This window comes from Thermobia domestica, chromosome 1 (assembly GCF_964235325.1).
Source record: "Thermobia domestica chromosome 1, izTheDome1.hap1.1, whole genome shotgun sequence".
NCBI lineage: Eukaryota > Metazoa > Arthropoda > Insecta > Zygentoma > Lepismatidae > Thermobia > Thermobia domestica.
The window spans coordinates 170,025,090-170,047,354 of record NC_137454.1 but is presented as its reverse complement, the minus strand read 5'-3'; the positions used below and the strand labels follow the sequence as shown (position 1 = coordinate 170,047,354).

Below are 22,265 nucleotides of genomic sequence, written 5' to 3'. Positions count from 1 at the left end.
AATCTACTACAATTTCCAGTTTCAATATTAATTGTGAAAATATCGTACCACAGACACCAAACTCCTTTGCGTGTTATACACTTGGCACTGCTACTTGTTTTTGAACCATTTTCTTTATCTTTGGATAATCGTGGCCTCTATTTTTTAAATAATAAAATAAGTCAAACTCGAGGTCATATGTAAACTAGTTTTACAAATAATTTACCAGTAGAGCACAAATTTTTACTAGTCTGCCCATTCATTACTGTTCGAGATTGAATAAGCCAAACCGAGTAGCGTGTCTGAACAAAGGAGTGAGTTAGGGAAACTAATACATAAGATTATTTGCATGAATAAAACCTACTTTAGATTTGTAATAAGGGATAAGAAATTTTAAACATCTGAGAGGTTATTTGGTTCACACAGTTACAGTTAAGAAATTGATAAGAGAATAAGATAGATTGGGCTAGAGCCTAAGTTGGGATAAAGCGGGAAGTATAAAACACATTTTTGTAATGAAAGTCTTGATTCTGAGCGAAAACAGCTAGTTGACCTTTGACCACGAGTTAGACCGGTTTGCGGTCACTTCTTAAGATTGAGACCGAGATCAGTCGAATTAGCATCCTCAAGTTGCAGTTATTCATTTTTTTTTTTTTTTTTTTTTTTTTAAAGAAGGGGCCATGGCTACAAAACTTTTAATTTATTTAGATTACATATGGATAGAAATAAGTTTTTTCTAGCCCGTTCTTATGTAACAGGGGGGTTATGAAGCACGGGACCTACAGTTTAAAGTGGGTTACAAACCATTACTCGGTTTGAATCGGAGAGAAATTGTCCTCTAGCTGGGCTCAAACCTGGGACCCCTGCCTGATTACAAAAGTGACAATTCTACAGACTCATCCACGGAGAACACCTGATAAAGATATATTGTACTGATCTTGCATGTACTGTACTTGTGAATATTTTAAGAATCACTTTACAAGAAGAGAAAAAAAAAACAAAAAAAACTGCACAAGTGAAATCAGTACAAAGTACAGAAGATATACATTTTTCCTCCAAGTTAGTTCACAGAGTCAAAAATTTAGCGACCTAATTTAATTTGCATATAAATATAAGAAGTGAATAAAGATATGAATCAATTGAGTTCACTCTGGTTCTGAACCATTTATATTATTTTATTGGTTTAAATCAATTGTTTGTTTAACATACACATACAAATTCTATGAACTTCAATAGGAAAATAATTTTGGATCTTTGGATAATTTTAGCACCAGTCGAGCTAAAACTCGACTTGACTCGAAACTCGAGTCAAGTTTAGAGTCGAGTCAAAGGTAATTTTCTCGACTGGAGTTCCGAGCCGAGTCACTGTTTTTGACGTCGAGTTTGATAAATGGCTCGCTCGTTCAGCTCGTTTTGAAATAATGGTCTGATTAGACTGGAAAGCGAAAGCCATGAGAAATGTAAGCAGTAGTGTGGAATACTTTTAGTGTTGCTCACGACAAGGAACACTACTCGCATCTCGTCTCGTCTCGATAACGAGACGACAATAATATTTATTTTTTATAACGAGGCAGCCTCTAGTGTCATGAGCATCAATATAAGTATATACTGTAGCTCTTACTATCAAAGCTGAGATCTGCAAGTTCGAATTTTTGAGCTCAAGCAGAAGCCCAACCCGAGTGGTGATGTCAATCGGCTCGGTACTCGGTTCAACTGAGCGAGCAACTCGAGTCGGCTTGTTTCAGATGAGCCATCGGCTCGGCCCAATTGAGCCAACGGCTTGAGCCAACTCGGTTGAGACGAGCCGTCGACTGGCACAATTGAGCTTTTGGCCCGAGCTTGCTCGGTTGGGACGAGCCACCGACTCGGCTCAGATGAGTCACCAACTCAGCTGAGATGAGCCATCGATGAGTCTCAGCTCCGTTGAAACGAGTTCATCGCCTCGGTTCGACTCGGCTCAACTGAGCCGATTGCTCGAGTTGGCTCGGTTGGATGAGCTGTTGGCTTGGCTCACTTCTCGGTTCGGCTCGATAGTGAATGAGCTATGAACCAAGCCGCTCGAGCCACTGACAACCCTAGACCCGAGCCGAGCAGTTTTGAACATGTTTGACCGGTGCCCTATAACTTTTAACAACTTTTGGCTCGAGCCTAAATACTTGCTTCTCCGGAACTCAAACCCAGATCCTCGTGAACAATGTCCTTGCCTCCTGAAGACTTCTCGGCGACCGAGATCGGAAGTCAACTAGTTTTTAGTATACAGGTACACCCCGCCTACTTTCTTGGTTATACATGATGTTATAATAATAATAATAATAATAATAATAATAATAATAATAATAATAATAATAATAATAATAATAATAATAATAATAATAATAATATAAAATAATAATAATAATAATAATAATAATAATAATAATAATAATAATAATAATAATAATATAAGTAGTAGTAGTATCATTGACCTATTATCTATGTTGGATACTTAAAAATAGTAATTGAAACTACACACAACTCGACTCGACTCGAAACTCGACCTGAATTCGAGTCGAGTTGGAGGAAATTTTTCGAGCCGAGCTCAAAAATGTCTGCTTCAAGTCGAGTCGAGTTTCAAAGAAAACTCACTCGTATCCATCCCTACAATGGAATAGGTATAAAGTTCGTGACCCGAGGTCTCGCTATGTATGTTCACAGGGTGTTCGAAAACCACATCAAATTACTTAAGGAAATTCATCCTTACACGAGAACATAAAATGAAAGTTACGGGTCACCGTACTAAAAACATTCTCGCTTAAATTTCTTAGGTTAAATCATATTATGTTGCTGTCAAATACAACAAAACTTTAAGGCGTTTTCGGAAAACTCCAAAATATTGCTCGAGTTGTTGCTTTCTTGTACCGTTACGACCAATTTTCTGTGGACAATATATCTGAAATAACGCAACTGTGCACCAAGGTTGGTCTATAGGCTTTTTCATGTTTTCGTCCGAGGATTCACATCCCGAAGTTATTTCCTGACACCATGTGTATATATTATATTTGCTTATTTTCGAGTAACAAGATCTAGAAATGTTCGAGGCCCTAGTCCCACTTATATTTATTACCATAATGAAAACTTTAAAAAATCGTTCACGTAGTCTAAATTATAGTGGCATTACTATGTCCGTTCTTCATTAGCTTGGTTGGTTTGGTGGGTTTAGAGTTTAGTGTCCCTTTCTGTACCGATGTTATAAGGGACGTGAGCCTTCAGTGGAATCCGAGTCCTTAGTGATCTGTTGATATTTCAAGGCTCTTCCGCCGGGTATCGAACCCGAGATCTGTGATCCAAAGGTGCGCGAGCTGGCCACTAGACAGACGAACGGGAAGGGTTATTGTATTTTTTAGAATGTTACCTATGTATGTTTATTCACGGGAAAGTTGGTTCATCGGGTTCAATCCATCGTTTCAATCTGTAGAATTTAGCTTGAAGTAAAGTTGATTTTTTTTATTACATCCAGAAAAATATGTGTTGAATAGCTAATGTTGCCAGAAAATAGAAGTAACTACCTGTCACGAATTTCAAATCCCAGTTACTAGAGGGAATTCTGTAGTTTGTATCCATGCAAACGTCTCATACAAACTTAGTGCTGCAAAGGAAAGCTAAATTTCAACCATGATCTGTATCAAATTGTTGATCCTCCTCTTCAAAGTATATACTCTCCCCTATTTTCTACTGTTGAGGCAGTGTTATTACAAAGAGTTGGAACGTACTAATATGAAAGTAGTGGTTAGCAATAATTATCTAACTAGAGTTACTAGTAATGAAGAAATTGGCGTTCTCTACCTGATCTTTGTTTTCGCAGTATACATCATACAGCATGAAATCGCAAGAAGCAAATATTTCAAATTGTCTTGGAAGCAAATATTCTTTCTTTGTAACATTTACAGAAACTTATCCGCTCTGCAGAAACGGAGGAAAGAAATGGGATGAGGGTGGCACCCCGCGGTGTTCTACCACACCCATTGGAAAAGGACTTAAGAGGGGGAGGGAAATACCTGCCTGTCAGCAGGACATCTGTTCGCGAAGATCACATTGGAACACACAACCTTCAATATATAGTCCATTACAATGTTACTTTAAAAAGTTCATTACTCTTGATCTACGTCATTAAGCGTGAAATTGAAACAATCATTTCATTTCTATTGCTTTTCTGTATTCATATGAAAAATTTTAAGTTGTTACGTACCATATTTCGTTAGATATTCATGAAATAAAGTTTACATGTTATCTTATGGGGACTGAGAAACCAGTGGCAAAAGGTATAACATCCCCTTAAATACACGACTTTTTGATGGCCTCCCATCTCTCCTTATAGCCATCCATCTTCGCGCTTATTTTTTTCCAATACAAAAAGTGTGAATGACAAAACATACAGGTATATAATAATACACAAAAATGCGTACGTATAAAGTTTTTACATTTCATATCACGTACTTGTGAGGTAAACGCAGTTACATAAACTGGACTATTCAAGTGATTTACTTCTATTAGACTTTTTATTATTCCAGGACATGAAGTAGGGCTAATACATACACGATAAGACACACAATGGATACTAACTAAATGTGTTGCGAGATACAAATACTGGCAAACATTGTGGATGGATTTTAGTATTCTACATTATAAAAGTATTTTATTTTTAGTATTTCTATGTAGAATACTAAATACAGGATATTTTATAATCTATATTTCTATACTAAATATAGAATATTTTTATAATTAAAAAGTTACAAGCATACCAAAAATATTCACAGAAATTACCTGCAAAATAATAATAAATATTACAAAAGACATGCAGAACACCAAACTGCGCTGAAAATGAAATAGGAGTTTTAAATCTAATGTAGGTACGCATGATATTATAAATTAGAGTTAACCATACATAGTTAGGCTCTAACTTATCGCTACATTAAAATCAACAAGATCAGAAGAAGTGACCTTTAGGACTTTATTGGGAGTCATCAGTTGCAATAGCCTAGCTACATCCGTGGACATGAGCCTTCGGCGTGGAAGACCCGGGTTATATTCCCGGCGGGATATCATCTGGCTCGGATTCAGCAGGCCTCGTCTCATATAGCCTCGCTACTAAAAGGGACGCTAAACTAAAATCAACTCAACTCAACCCCTGGACATGAGGATAATTTTTTAACGTGGAGATCAGAATCCACGAGCTCCAGATGCAAGGGTTGCCAACTCCTTTCAGAAGTCCTTCATTGAATGATGACTTCTGCTGTAGAAAGAAGCTGTTTTCCAAACATTATGCACATAAAATGCAAAAGCAATTAAATAAAACTAACTTTATCAAACATTTCCAGAATACACACAAAATTCCCTGACTTTTCCAGGTTTTCCAGACTAGTAGACCCTGCAAGCCAAGGACACCACACACCTCAAATGAAAGCTCTCTTCAGCTACCATGTAGGCATATTATAGTGCAACGGAAATCAATGAAGTGGTCACTGACGTCGTTAAGTCTCTACAAACGGAATATATATTCCTTAATCGGGAGCAAAATTATATTTATTCTGACAGAAGCGTAGTATTGCAGAAAATTAAAATTATTTCTTTCCAGTTTAAAAGTAAGTGGTGGTATGTTGTTACCGCTTTCTGAGAATCTTAAAAGAGACGAACTTTTACGCGTAAAACTTAAATTGTATCTTTAAATGAGATACGCTGATGTAATTCACATTATCAGGTTTTTAGATTCAGTGTAGGCAGTTAATTTCGCAGCTTGTATTTGCAATCGTATTCGGGTGCAATGAAGGGACGGCCTTATATAGGAATGGGCATTTATTCCGTACTTAACCGTCCGCCTGGTTCTTGACAAAAAGAGTAGAATACATTAAATTAATTTATTCGAGAGATAATTTCCGAAGTTGGTCGTCCTCCTGGTTTTCGACAAAAAACTTAAAGTTACCCCAGACATAAATGAGCATGCTCAAAAAATGTTCCTTTCGTTGCTGCCTCCCGCCAGTTACAACTTTCACCATGCGACTTACCGTTACATTAAAAAGTATAACTTTTTCCACTTGCAATTTCGTGTTGGATTAATTAATCTATGTCTTTCACACAGTTTCAAAAGATTTTCCTCATTATCACCGTATAGTTTCACAAACTGTATTACTGTTAGCTCACGTGCAGGGTGTGTCACGTCTGTGAACACCATGTTCAGAATAATACTCGTTACTTTTTCTACAATAAAACCATACGGTAATCTTGCACCAAGTTGTCTCCCCGTTTATCAAATAGTTCCATGTGTATAGACTTAAACAATAAAATAAAAAAAATAAATAAATAAACGCAACTTCCGCTCTCTTTTCATATTATAAAGAACACAAAGCATTTCTTCCGGTAATTTCAAAATTTTGATAGAAATGGACGACCAACTTTGGAATTGACGTGCAGGTGTAGTTTTGGCGTACCACACTTTAGAAGGTATAGAGTTAAAATTCAATACTCCAATTTTGCATGAAAAGACATGTTTATAAGGAACAAATTTCATTAGACGACAGAATTAAATGTAAAGCGATACAGATGTATTTTGTGTTTACAAGTGTAGAGTTCAGGGTTGGCAAAAACCATGTTTTTTTTTTTTTTTTTTAAAGGTTATTTTGGTTTAAGCCCGTTTTTTTGGGGTTTTAAATAATTTGTTCATGCATTTATATCACATATGGACAGAAATAAGTTTGTTTCGCCTTGGTGTTATTATGCAACAACCAAGTTATGTTGGAAGGGTCACATAACGATTAAAGCAAAATCCAACCGCTTCTCGGCTTACATCCGAGGGAAATTGTCCTTCATTGGACTCGAAACCGGGACTAATTGGCGTGAACTGTGATACGTCTCGCGACTCACTCACGAAGGACTCCTGATAAAAATACGTTGTACTGATCTTTACATACTTGTTAATATAATTGTCAAGAGTAATTTCAGAAGGACAAAAAGATAAATAGTTGAACAAGTGAAACCATTATACAGACTTACATATGGACAATTTCAAAATACTGCAAAGTACAGAAGAACTAATTTAGTCCAAGTTAGTTCACTACGACTTTTATTAGTCCAAGTTAAAGAAATACAATGACTTAATTTGCGTATCAGTACGAAAAGTGAATGAAGATACGAATTATTTGAGTTCATTTCGACCCATTTATACATAAATAGATACCAAAGATACTTCTGATCTCAATAAATGCCTCTCGTGCGGTTTGTATGCCCCCCCAAAGTACGGCATTTCGATGTATTTTATCAATAGTAAACATTATTAGAACGAAACAATATTTAGAATTTTTCTTTGATTGCAACTGCATAATAATAATGATAAACTATAAAAAAATCACATAAGAAACATTCATAAACTTATACAAAAAATAAAAGTTGCTTTTGTAGTAATTTGAGTAATGAATTGGGAATTTAGGTCTGAATATAATACGAATAATATACAGGAGTGAAACGTGATAATCCACAAATGTGTGTCCATCAAGATTTTACGAACACTTACACTTTTAAGAACATTTTTCGCTTTTTGGTTTAAACCAGCCAACCCTGGTAGAGTTACAAGTGTAAAATCATTACAAGTGCTTTAGGACGGATAAAATAAGCGAGTGCATATGAAAGATGGAGCTAATAGATGCTATTTTCTATCGGCGGCATATTTCTCCACAGTGTACAGATAGAACCTACGCTGTTTTATGTTTAGAAGTGGAGCGTTACTATCTAGTATGAAACTATGACAAGTGCTATTGAAACTCGTATTATTGCCAAAAAGAACTTCTTTCCACGTAACTTGCATGCATACAAACCATCGCTGAGGTGCCTGCTTCATTCGGACGCACCCCTCTCTACAGCGCGAGCCCAGCAGTTTTGCCCTGCGTTGATTCGGTTTGATGGTATTCGTGCTTTATAATGGGCACCTAGCACAGGTTGATTTATGTGTTTTGTACTGTAGTTATTATGCTAAACATCCGAAAGCCGTATTTATTCGCAAATCGTAAGAGAATTGTAATTTTTCAGCAATAACTTCTGGTGACCCTCCTTGAACTTTATCTATAACAAGTGAGATATTTTCATGTCGCCCAGCAGAAACATTTTAGGGGACAATAAGAAGGAAATCAATGAAAGGATTTCAATTTTTAAATAATTCTTAACGGGCTGGTGCGCCACAAGTAAACACGTATGGGATTTAACCCTACACTTTGAATTTTTAACTTTTTATTTTCTTGCTATCTGCAGGAACTTAAGCAATATTGTGTCGGAGAGTAAACCCAGAAATAGGAAACCTAACCTAACCTGCGCACTAACATCTTCGATCTACTCTACGGTAATAAGCCCTCTTCCTTTTTGAAGTAACAGATTTTACCTGTACATATTTTTAAAAATGTCTCAGAATTCTTAACCCACGCCATCAATTTCGTTAAATTTCTACTCCACACTATTATTGGACAATGTTTAGCAGAAGAGGTCCATATATTTCTTCTAAAAACTGTTATAATTTTGGTAGTTCAAGCTACTTTAGGTTAGGTTAGGTTACTTTATGTTAGATTAGGATTGAGTATAGCCCGCTCCCCCCAGTGATTTTTAACGAATCATAGTGATTTAACGATTCATATTAGTTCATAATAAATCGGAATCGCATCTTATAAAGAAAAAATCATTATTGAATTGTTTTGTTTTATTTTTAATTCGAAATAAGTCAATTACTATAATGATTTATGAATGCGGTAATACATTTCTAGTTAGGAAATGCGGCAGTCATTTATTTTTTCGTGTTAATTTATTTATCGATTGTCACATTTTAAATAAACAAAATGGATATTGTAGAGTTAAAGAAGGCTTTTGAGTTAAAACAAATCAAAAATTATAATTTGTTCACATTATCGACGCAAATTCTACAAGATGAATGCACAACATATAGATTTTGTGCATCAACTAGATTACTTAAATTTGAAAAGGTATGTAAAAGCTGGGGAAGGTTCTAGAACACAGGTCCCCCTATATAGGTTAATAGCTAGATTGTTTTTTTCTGTACCAAATTTAATATTTAATTCAGATAGTATTGCCGAGCGAGCGTCGACGAGTGAAGGCGGGTTAGAGCCGCAGGGCACGTTGTTTTCTGTCTTTACTACAGTTAAGTGGGAAGGGGGACCTGTGTTCTAGAACCTTGCCTAAAAGCTGTCAAAACGAATTAAATTTAAAAGCTCACAAGGAGACGAGTGGAAGATTTACAATACATTTAATTTGTTATCATCGTTCGTGTTCATATTATAAGAAAATGGTATCTATTAGAAGAAATTCTTTTTTTGGAGTACATCTAAATCTTGAAATAAGGTAGGTGTTATTACTTGCATATTGCTATATAGCACAAATCCATAGATATGATAATATTACTCAAGAATGTTCGTTTCTAGATAAATTATCGCATAATACTGTTAGTGACTGGCTCACATTTTGTAGAGAAGTACGCTTGGAAATTATTGTGCGACACTCGTCTAAAGTAATTGGTGGAGAAGGGTACACTGCTGAGATAGATGAAGGTTTGTTTGGTCGTAGAAAATACAACGTCGGCAGAATGAGATAGCAAACCTGGATTGTAGGTGGAATCTGTCGAGAAACAGATGAAATTTTTCTGTGTGTATGTCCCAATAATAGCCGAAATGCGATTAACTTTGTCGATATTATATCAAGACACGTAAACAAAACATCGACAGTTATTACCGATTGCTGGAAGGGATACAGCTCCCTCAGTAAAGAAGGTTGGCAACATCTCACAGTTAATCATTCAATGAACTTTGTAGATCCTAGCACAGGAGCGTACACACAAAATATAGAGAATTTATGGTTTCAGCTAAAAAGAAGTCTTCTCTCTACTTACAAAAGCGACAATCTCATGTTGCATTTCAGCTGTTATTTGTGAAGGAGAAAATTTTGCAAACATATGGGAGTTCGTGATCAGTTTTTGCTTTTCCTGCAACATGCCGGAGAGATTTATTCTGAGAATGATCAACTACTGGAAGATTTTTTGTCAGATAAAGTTTCTTGTACGGTACCTTATTTAATGCATATGTGATGTTTATGAAAAAATTTGCATGCAAAATTTTTGTTTCATTTCTTCATAGAATAAATTAATGAAAGTATTAGTATTTGAGTTAAATATCGTTAGGTTAGGTAATTCTTTATTTGATCATTTTAGATATAGCAATAGCTATTAGCTTAAAGTAAGTTTACGGTTAGGTAATGCTTTCTTTGATCACATTAGAAGTAGTTAATTAGTTTTCGTAAAATTTGCTAAAACGATCTCAAAAATGCACTCATTGCACTTTTCAGTAAGTTTAGCTCATAGGTATTATTATACAGTAAAACATGTGAACTTGGCCACCTCTCTAAGTTGGCCACCTGCTTATCTTGGCCTGGTTCGTCTTGAACCTGCATTTTCTCATATGACATTTATTACTTATTACTCTGTAAGTTGGCCACCTGTCTATCTTGGAAGTTGCCTACATTGAAGCAATGTTTACCCTATGATGATACTAATAAATTTACCTGCGTGTCTTGTCCACGCAAAATACCGGTTTTTTAATTAATGCTTTCGTATTCCTATACGAGAGGCAGATGTTCTGTATTAGTGACTGGAGACAAGAAGCATGAATTCTCACGATTTGTTCTTGGAGGTCAATGGCCAGAACACTACCCTGATAAAGGGGTGGTGAAGGATGATGTAAATAAGAAAAAGCATGTACAGGAATTCAGGAAATGACTGTACGTATTTGTTTACCCTGTCTGTTTTGGTGAAACTATTGGCTATATCGGCTCTTTTCATCAGTGGGGAGCTTTAGTAATTCTGGAAAATTCTCAAGGTTAAAGCTAACCATGTCAATTGTCAACTATTGGCACCTGACGGCTTGTTAAAAGGTATCGGTGGTTTTCCATAACATTCTTCTCAAAAGATCTTTCGCTCCGAGGAAAACACTTGTAGCTCATTAACAAGAGTTAGTTAACTATAAAATTAGAATGTGCATACATGCCAAAAAGAATAAAAGAAATAGGTTTAGAAAGAACCACCATGAATAAGTGTATAACAAATGATTTGCTATTTTTTCGAAAGGTTTCTACAAAAAATATTTGTCCCTGTCAAAAAATAAAATAAAATAAAATAAATAAAATAAAATAAAATAATAAAAAAAATAAACTGCATATAAATTGTTCAATTTATAATTTTGCTATTATGTAGGGGATATAAATATCAATATTTTACAATATACACATGCAAAAGCAATGCTTTGTAATGTCCTTAGGACTCATAATTTCTACTATATTAATGACGAACCTATAAGGGAATTAGCATGTTTAGATAATATTATCACCAATGAAAAAAAGAAAAGCGTATCATGTGGCACTGTACAGCCTTTACTGTCTGACCATGAAGGAGCATGGCATTTGTTTCCAGTGAAATCACAAAAGACTCGAAACTACTGCGTTACCAAGAAAATTAGATTATTAGGTGAGACTAATGTAAAAAATCTAAGGTCTAGGTTAAGAGAAACTGACTGGAATAAACTTCTTGTAGAAAGTAGCGACATCACAGAAGCCTTTAAAAACTTCCTGGGTACATTAAAAGGATATTTAAATGAGTGCTGTCCAGAAAAGACAAAAAAAGATTACTGTTTGTTTAAATAAACCTACTAAGAGAACTCCAAAGTGGTATACGCGAGAGCTTGAAACATATAGGAATAGAGTAATTACTGTATACGACATACCTAAAACGACAAGATCAACAAGAGATCAAGAAAAGTTTAAAGCTGCTAAAAGAATGTACAGAAAAGAAATCAAGGCTGCAAAGATTGCAGCAAATGACAAATTGATTAATAATTCAAAAAATAAATGCTCTGCAGCTTGGTCAATAATAAACAAAGAAATTGGAAACAATGTTACAAAAGATAGAATATCTATACCTCCAAGTGAATTTAATAAATATTTTATAAATATTATGAGTAACTTTGAGCTTAATGGCGATTCCACGGAAAATACAGGTAACAAAATAGATTTTAGTAGTATGCTACCATTACAATATAAAAACAAAATTAGGTCTCACTTTCAGTGGAACTTCGTAAATGCCAGAACTGTTTACTCAGTTGTCAATAAATTGAAAGTGTCCAGTAGCGAAGACTGGTATGGACTTTCTAATAACTTATTAAAAAAAATATTAATAATAGAATCCCTGGTTTACCTACTAAATTGGATGCTCTTTGAGGGAATTTTTCCAGATTGCCTAAAATATACTATAACTGTACCAGTACATACGAAGGATGATAAAAATGAGGTTAAAAACTATCGTCCAATCTCTTTAGTACCGATAGTTTCGAAAGTTTTTGAACAATGCATCAAAGATCAACTATCAATCTTCTTTGAAGAGAATGAGCTTTTTCATTCCTCGCAATTTGGATTTAGAAAAAGTCGTTCCACAGTTAAAGCTGTTGAAAATATAGTATCACAAGTATTAAACTGTTTTGAAAATAATATGAATGTTTGTGCAACAGTATTAGATTTAACTAAAGCTTTCGATACAGTGTCACATGATATACTTCTTTCAAAACTGCATTATTATGGGGTTAGAGAAAAAGAACTGTCTCTGATTAAATCTTATCTTAGTAACAGAAAACAGGCTGTTTGCGTTGGTCATTCAACTTCAGAATTTTTGAATGTAACAACTGGTGTAAAACAGGGAAGTGTCCTGGGACCATTTCTTTTTCTAGTTTACGTTATTGATTTTCCAAGTTTTCTTCCTTTTAACAGTATTTTGTATGCTGATGATACAACTGTCTTAACCATGGATAAAAATTTTAAAAAATTTCAAACTAAAAACACTCAAATGTTAGAAACGTGTTCAGTACGGCTAAATTGTAATAGGCTGCTATTAAATGAATCAAAGACGGATGTTTTGTATTTTCATCCTAATAACAACATAAATGATTTGAATGACTGTCATTCTGCAAAATTGTTAGGAATCCACTTGGATCCAAAGTTAAACTGGAACATACATACTGAAAATCTATGTAGAAGACTATCTAGAGTTTTATATTTATTACGTAAACTAAAAACTGTTGTTAGTAAAAAAATACTTCAGTCAGCATATTATGCTTTCTTTCATTCTCTATTGTTCTACGGTATATTATTATGGGGTAATTCAAGTGGTGCTCAAACCGTCTTTAAATGGCAAAAAAGGCAATAAGAGTGTTAAAGGGACCACGTTATAATGACTCTTGCAGACCTTTCTTTAAAGAGATGCAAATCATGGCAGTGCCCTCAATGTATATCTATAGCTGTCTCATGTATATTAAAGAAAACTTTGAAAATATCAGTAACCGAAATAAAATTCATTGCTATAACATAAGATACGGAGACGACCTCGATACATCATATTTCAGGTTAAGTAAAACACAAAAGAATTATAAATACACTGCGATGAAGATGTATAATCTTCTACCTACAGAAATTCGTGGTATGTGTAATAGAAACTTTGAGAAACACTGTAAATCTTGGCTCATTGAAACAGCTGTGTATAGCGTTTTAGAATTTGAGAAAAAATTAAAAAAGAAAAAATGACTAGTTATGTACCTATATATGCAATGTACCGGTATATATTTTGTATACTCTCTTGACGTTGTGTATTGCAACAAATGTTTTTTAACGACAATAAAAATATTATATTCTATTATTTTCAATCTGAATAACTCAGTGTGCTACAATATCGATTTCAATAAACTGCATTCAGTTTCTATTTTATGGATGTGTTAATGTGTTTTCAATACGAATAATTCAGTATACTAGACTAGTACATATATTAATCATACTGTATTAATTTATTCTAGTACTGTATATTGTTATGATTACTTTATATACTTATTTAAAAGTAGCTCTTGTGCTATTGCTCATTAAAATATTACAATCAAATATTACTAGAAATTCTATTCTAAAAATTCAACAACCACACTTATTTTCTGTAAGTTGGCCACTTTTCAATGGAACCGATGGTGGCCAACATAAGCAGGTTTCACTGTATAGGTAGGTATATTAAAAATGAAATTCTCTTTACAGTTCACTTGTTACCGGACCTGGAATAGTCACAGGTCGGAACAGGCACTGTATACCAATTCATTGTGAATTCGACAAAAATCACAGTGAAATGGTATATAGTACCTGTTCCGACCTGTGACTCTTCCAGTTCCGGTGACAAATAACTGGGGGGAGCTGGCTATACACAAGCCTTAGATCATATTAGTGTAGAAGTCCGGTATAATTTTCGAAAAAAATGACAGAATTTTGCTTATTAGCACGGCCAACAAGAGATGGTCTCTGACGTTTCTTACCACATGAGGTGGGACATTGCAGCCCCTACTTTGATACCAGTGTTACCAACCACGATCACTCTGTCTTATACCATTAATTAAATTGCCACTACAGTTGCACCGAAAAAAAAAAAACCTTGAGACGCGAGTAGTGGCAATGTCACTGCGAGCTGTCAGAGACGTTCTCTTGCTGGACGCACTTTTTTTTTTTTTTTTTTTAGTTCAGATTAGTTTAAGTTAGTTCAGTTTAGTTTATGTTAGATTTGGTTAGGTTAATTAGTTTAGGTTAGATTTGATTAGGTTATGTTAGGTTTAAGTACTTGCATCTTTCATTTCTCCCATAAATTTTGTATTTTTGACGTGCTTCTGGACCCCGTTTGCTAAACATTTATTAGATGGGAATTGTTTAACTTCCACTTTTTAAGTACAAAATACATATTAATAATATATTTAAATATTATGAACTGTGTAGGTGAAAAGAGAAACAATTTTACAATAAACACTTCTGCTAGTTAGTAAGTAAAAATATTGCATTACCATCTTGCACCAAACAAGTTTTTTCAGCTTCTTTTAACCTCTCTAGCCATCCTTTAGTCGCCATCTTGTAAACAGTTGTTTGCTTGCTGCTGGTTGGCATGGTAACGAACAGAAGAAAAGACAAATGAGTAGCGTTATTAAACACTATTTTCAATTTTCCTTTTGGTATAGAAACTATTTATTTTGTCGAAAATACACATAAAATAATTTTTGTTTCATAGACACTATCAGGCATAAGTTTTCCTTTTACACAACAGCTCAAATTTAATAATAATTGCGCATCTCATTGCACAACTGTTCATATGTTTCACAGAAAATAACAAGAAAAAACAAATGAAGCAGGAAAGTGAAGTGTGGAATTCACGTATATGTGATCTGTGACGTAAATAAGTAACATTTATTATGTTGAGATATATCTAATTCATATAAAATCTGTGATTCAGGAAACTTCCGTGTATATAAGAAGTCTCAATATGTAGCAGATTGTTGAGTGTAGTTTTGTATGAAGCTATTGATACTCTTAATTAAATGGTGAAGATTACGAACACTAATGGAGCGAAAGGAGAAAAAGGTAAATTAATATTGTTGGAAACTTTATTCATAATTTGTAATAGATAACAGGAATCTGATTAAATTTCGCGTGCAAATTGACTGTAAGGATCCATGCATATGTTAATGAAATATTACTTCATTTACTGTGCGTCCACTTTTTGTACCTTCAGCAATCCTTCACTCTAAGAGATCTTGTGCAAAGACACAACCAACCTGTGCTAGATGGCTATTAAAAACCAGAATGCTATCTGACACAGGGCAGCAGCGTATCAGTGGGCCCGAGCGGTAGCCAGGAGGTGCGTCCGTAGAAGCAGGCGCATCAGCGATGGTGAGCATACGCGTAAACGAAAAATGTGGAAAACGCATGCTTTCACGATGCAAACATATGTGATTGGTCTCTTCATTTACAGTTGCACTTGGAATGAAAAAAATAAAAAAATAAAAACTCCTACTATTCTGCACATCTCTATATCTTAGCACTCTTTCTTGATGACGATTTGTAACAACTTCGGAAATTTGTAAAAACTTTACAAACACTTCAATGATTCAGCTTCTTTACTCACCTTCCTTCACTTTGTACGCTGTGATTAATTGCTATATGTAGAAGAATGTGTGCAATATGTTACATTTCGATTTCTGTTTATGTATGTACAAATCCGTGTCGGACGTAAGAACACCCGTTCATAGATTATTCATATACTGGTTATTACAATATTATTACTAATTTATTCTGAAAATTTTAGAAATTGTGCACCCGTCACTACTTGTATTATGGCCAAATACGTGTATAACAAGTTCGACTTTCCTCACAGGTAAGCAGTGGCGTGCCGTGACTTTTCTCACAGGGGACTAGGTTCGAAGAGAATGTGTGCTGTAGAGTGGAGGTCCTGAGTAGTATTGTTGACACCAAATAACACAATTTATATGTTTCTGTAAACGCTTCTTCTACCAAGCCTCTTTCTGTCAAGAAATGGATAATTTCAGTCATAGTTTTATTTGAAAAATCTAAGAGTCTGTAAACCTATATTAATTCACTCCGCAAATTGTTAAAATTAAAAAGAAAACTCCCGTAGATTGATTTAAGGGTCAAAAACAAGCAATCAGGAAATCGAGATTTCAAGCACTGAAAATTCTTTAAATCTAACAACTCAAGAAATTGTAACTCACTGAGATCTTGAAATCACAGTATCAATAATGTCATTGAAGATCCGCACATATTTAATTTCTGAATCTGTTGAGTCATCTACTTTACGTCTTTTATTAGAAGGTTCCCGTTGTCATCCAATTCTACTTTTCTATAAGTCTTCAAAATCATTTCTTGCATTTCTAAGTTGAGATACCATCTTTTGTACTTTTTGGATGCAATATTTCACATCCAAGGTTTTACTTTAAAGAATGTTGAATAGTATATCCGTGCGGAGAAATGCAAAATCAAAATCCTTCAATGATAACTCACACATTGTTTCTTTTTTTCTTTTTTGTAGTCATGAAAGCTTCGGTGTCGCAATTATCTGAATCTTCTACAATGTTCTCAGAACACCGTAAGAGTTCTATTTGATTTACACTTACTGCATTCACAATTTTGAAATTGTAATTCCATCTTATAGTGGCAACCGTTGGAAATCGCTTAGTTACTTCTGATTCAGCAAGCGCGTTACAGCGTTTCGATGAATATGAAAAGAAATTTAGAATGCCATTTATTCTAAAAAATATTTTACATTCCTTGATGTGATTAACATACTGTGGAACAACGAGATTGAGTCTGTGATGATAGCAGTGTATGGTGAGTGCGCTCAAACACTTTTTCACAAAAGATTGTAAACCGTTCAAATGTCCAGAAAATGTGGCAGCTCCATCCATAGCCTAGTGCTACAAGCTTTTGCTTACAATTAAAATGAGAGAGAATTTGGAAAGCATGCTCACTTAGAGCAGTCGCAGTGCAATCACTAGTAACATCTGCAAACCAAATGTCTTTCATGAATTGCCGTCTTTCACGTATCGATTGAATGTTGAGCAGGGTTGGCTGGTTTAAACCAAGGGGGTTTAAACCATGGTTTAAACCAGCTGGTTTTTTTCAAAAAAACCAACTGGTTTAAACCAAAAAACAAAAAATGTTCGCAAAAGTGTAAGTGTTTGTAAAATCTTGATGAACACACATTTGTGGGTTATCACGTTTCACTTCCGTATATTATTCGTATTATATTCAGACCTAAATTCCCCATTCATTACTCAAAAAGATTATACTACAAAAGCAACTTTTTTTTAAAAAAAAAAAAAAAGTTTATAAATGTTTATTTTGTGATTTTTTGTAGTTGTTATTATTGTTATGTAATTGCAATCGAAGAAAAATTCTAAATATTGTTTCGTTTCAATGTTTACTATTGATAAAATACATCGAAAATGCCGTACTTTTTGTGTGTGTGGAGGGGGGGGGGGATCATACAGACCCCACGAGAGGCATTTAGTGAAATAAGTATCTTTGGTATCTATTTATGTATAAATGAGTCTGAGCCAAAGTGGACTCAAATAATTCGTATCTTTATTCACTTTTCTTATTGATATGCAGATTAAGTCGGTGTATTTCTTTAATTTGGACCAATAAAAGTCGTTGTTAACTAACTTGAACTAAATTAGTTCTTCTGTACTCCATAGTACTTTGAAATTGTTCGTATGTAATTCTGTGTAATGGTTTCACTTGTGCAAATGTTTATCTTTTTGTCCTTCTGAAATTACTCTTGACAGTTATATTAAAAAGCATGTAAAAATCAGTACAACGTATTTTTATCAGAATTCCTTCGTGAGTGAGTCGGCAGACGTATCGCATTTGTGGCCAATGAGTCCTGGTTCCGAGTTCAAATGGAGGACAATTTCTCTCGGATGTAACTCGAGCTTATTCCGCTTTAAGCTTATGTGACCCCTTCCAGCATAACCCAGTTGTTGCATAATAACATCAAGGCGAAACAAACTTATTTCTGTCCATATATGATATGAATATATAGAGCAAATTATTTAAACCATAAAAACCTGGTTTAAACCAAAAAAACCTGGTTTAAACCAAAAAAACGGTTTTTTTGTTTTTTTTAATAAAAACCATGGTTTTTGCCAACCCTGATGTTGAGAGATCTTTGCAATGTCCGTAGTTTTGTCCAACATTATTGCTGTAAGAAGTGTATTGTTTATTTCTGACTTAATTTTATCCAGAGTTACTCACCAAACACATTTAATAATATAATTCTGAATTCTGTTTGACGTTCCTTTAAACATTCCCATGCTGTGAAGATGACAAGTCAACATGGGCGCCCGAACGAGAGGGTAGGGTGGGGCCCGGACCTTCCTCTGGCTCACGAAAATGTATACGTAATATAGCAAACCACGTATATTAAATACCAGAAATACCAGACGCAACATAGCAACCATGGAGATGGGACCCTCCCTAGAAAATTTTCTTCAGGCGCCCCTGCAAGTCCTTTTAGTGTCGTACTTAGAAAGTAACTGAATTACTTCAATATAATTTCCCTAATTGACAGAATCTTCCTGTTTGTTATGACTTCTAAATGATAGCTCTTGCTTAGCCATAAAACAAGAGGAATAAATCAATCGGTTCATTAGTTCTCGGTTTGAATCATGTTACCTTATGCTCAGCATAATGTAACATGGCCCGATGCTTTTGAGCACCTTGTATGTTGGTAGAAAATTTTAAAATTTATTTAGAATGTTAATAGTAACTTTTATTTTATAGTAGAGCAAACCGTAGGTTGAGAATTTTGCGCAATTTTGTAAAACAAAACTTTTCAATAGATGTTAGATGAAGATTACATGATTATTAATTATCTTATATATATTTTACGCATTTATCCATGAATATATCATTATTTTAGACAAATAAGTGTATATTTCGGCTTTTTCAATGGTTTTCAGTTCATTTCTATTCATATTTCGGCGTAGGGAATCTTCACAAGAAAGCTAAAAATTTTATTTCGTAAAATCTTCTTCAAAATTCCAAATTAATAAAGTCAGCCATAATTTCTTCTTGGTGCATCTCTTTGTTTCGAAGAAAAATTATCTGATTGGCTAATACACAATCACAGCTGCGGCTGAGATTTCGGTTCTCTTTGATCTTCACTCAGAAGCCTATCATCCTATGATTACGTCATCATTATCTTCCAATTGGGGATCATCTTCTCGTAACTCTTTGTCTTACGGCGTCAGCCATTTCAAGAGTCAGACGTGCAGTGTTTAGCGTCTGCGAAAAAGTGGAATAAATTTGTAATCACGTGAAAATTGTGTCAAATTCTTCGTTTTGGCGAATATTGGAAGAGATAACTGTACAACATTTGGTGTTTCAACAAATTGTTAATCCGGAAATAAGACAATTGTGAAGTAATTTCGCATAACATAACGGATACTAGCCTGTAGCTATCCAGTGGTATGGAATGAGCTCCTTAGCAAATTTTGCGTTCTCGGTCAACCAGAGAACCTAAGAGAAGAAAGAGGAGACGGTGGAAGAGAGAGAAAGAATATTGAGTAGTGGTGCAGACCCGAGGAAGAAGAAGTCAAGCCACACTCGATGGCTTTTCTGGAAAGGTGCTGAAGGAGTTTCCAAAAAAAAAAAAACTATTTTTGAGACCACGTATCACGAGTTTCCCAGGAACCTCGGGTGGAAGTTATCAGGAATTTTCTTTTGTTGTTTAACATATCCGTTTAATCTCGGTGTAAGAAGAGGATGTCAAGTAAGTAAGGAACAGTGAAAGTGAAACTCAGGTATTTGGCTTCAAAATTTTCCTTGTTCTGGCAAACTATCATGAGTGAATATATTTTCTGGTGTTTGTGTAATTCTCGTAATATGAAGCACTAAATTCGTAAAGTTTCCCTCAACGCCGCACGCATGTGGGTTCAGGCAATGTGACATCGTGTTTTTATTCGATGGGGGGGAAGAAAGCTAGAATCTCAGCACAGAGCGATTGTCGTAATCTCAAGAAAATGTGTGTACCACACACACATTTTCCCCAGTGATGAAAGATGTTTTAGATTCCCCAAAAATCTAGAAATTATTTATTTCGGTAATTCTGCTCAAAATTCAACCTTTATTTATTTTGGCATGTTTTCTTTGGTTGACGTAGAATGATTGTGAATGTTAAATATGTAAACAAGTGTCAGTTTCACGGCTATTTGTCTAGTGCGAGGGTACATGCATCTTGCGTACCGATAATCGAAAACGTTCATCAATAGGTTAAACCTACGTACTATTTTAGAAATCTGATACCCATCAAGTTAGAAATGCAATGTTGATAATTACTAGTAAATATTTTCCTTCTTTTTAAGAAATTGAATATATTCTGAACGACACTAATGCAAAACTAACCACTGCGTCTTCGGCAGAAATGTGTTAGCGAAAATAAAATATAAATGCAAGTTAAGTATGGTGCTTTAGGAAATGTATGTGTGATTTTTTTTTTTTAAATATATATACTTGTTTAGGTTAAGTTAGTTTAGTTAGATTAGGGCTTTAGATTTAAGTATGTCGATTTTTTATATGCATGTCTTGCCTGTGCTAGATTGTCATGTGGGTCCGAGCTGACAAGAGGTCGCGAAGAGCGTAAATCCTCTACGCCGGCCACGAAATCGATGCACAGAAGAGTGTAAGCACCAAGGAATATATGTAAACAAAAGGTAAATTAAGCTAACCACAATCTGTAGGCAGTGAATTTATTATTTTCAGTAGTGTTTTGTATTTTTATTGTACTCTTTTGTTTGTTTTGCGTGTCGATACCATGGAAATGCTCTAGAAGGCAAAAATATTCAATGAATATCAAGGAATATGAATATTTCGAGAATATAAACAAAAGTAAATAATGTTTTTGGCTTTGAAAGTATAGAAATCGATTTTATTAAGTTTTATTCAGATGGGTATGTCAGTGCAATGTAAATATTTTCCTGTTAACGAATATTTTGTGCTACATTCATGAATATTTTGAAAGAAAATAAAACATACTAGCCGTGAATGCATCTTTCCTTTCGAATACGAAATTTGATTAGCTTGTAATTTTGAGAAATAGTAGAAATACGTAATCGATGTTTTTGGTATGCATGCGAAGCATGATAAAAACAAGAGCAGTATGTACAGAATAAGTTTACTGGGGAAATGAAATAGCTGTGAAATTCAGGGAAGAGACTTTCCTTAGTGTGACCGAGTTGAAAACAACCGAATCTGTAGAAATTTCTCATTTTATCAGTTTCGATTGTAATCAAAATCTCAGTTTGGATTTTTTTTTTTTTATTACAAAATTCTGTTTCAAAAGATTTTTTTTTTTAAATTCAGATAGGACTTTCACAAACAACATCAAGATCTTCTTTGTGCTCAGTGCCAGCTCCACTCGGGGGACGGTGTCCTGTGTCTGTAGTCGTGGTTCACAACCTATTTCCGGATGGGATGTGAATGATGAACTGCAGGCCTGGATATCGGGCTGCGGGTTGAGATGGAACAGAGTTTGGAAGCTTTATATCTCGGGCCAAATTTGAGTTCTATTTTCCGTAGATGATCGGCTTGGTGAGTGTATCGGTGACTGCTGATGACGAGCCCATACGGGCCCAGTAGGTTCGGTGTCACTAGTCAGTGATGCATTCAGCATAGCATGTAATCTCAAGGAAAGGGAACATCATACAAAGATACATAACATATCATCATTATTATTATTATTTTTTATTTTTATTTAAAGTAAAAATGGCGACCCTTATCCAGGATTTCTGTTGTTTCAATCCTACGCGAGCGCTAAGGAAAACAAACAATCACAGCAGAGTATTTGTAATGGGGATAAT

General features: G+C 34.7%; 2 protein-coding genes across 2 annotated transcripts in view; one reads left to right on the top strand and one right to left on the bottom strand.

Moving 5' to 3' along the window:
* LOC145691035 (protein DPCD) overlaps positions 1-15,148 on the bottom strand; it is a 47,044-nt gene extending 31,896 nt beyond the window's left edge. Inside the window, exon 1 of the mRNA XM_081766625.1 lies at positions 14,898-15,148. Coding sequence (XP_081622751.1) covers positions 14,898-14,997 — 100 coding nt within the window. The 5' untranslated portion in view covers positions 14,998-15,148. The remainder of the gene's footprint in view (positions 1-14,897) is intronic.
* A 62-nt stretch (positions 15,149-15,210) lies between these two features.
* The window catches only part of LOC145691034 (protein FRA10AC1 homolog), a 33,954-nt gene continuing 26,899 nt past the window's right edge, over positions 15,211-22,265 (top strand). Inside the window, exon 1 of the mRNA XM_081766609.1 lies at positions 15,211-15,468. Coding sequence (XP_081622735.1) covers positions 15,448-15,468 — 21 coding nt within the window. The 5' untranslated portion in view covers positions 15,211-15,447. The remainder of the gene's footprint in view (positions 15,469-22,265) is intronic.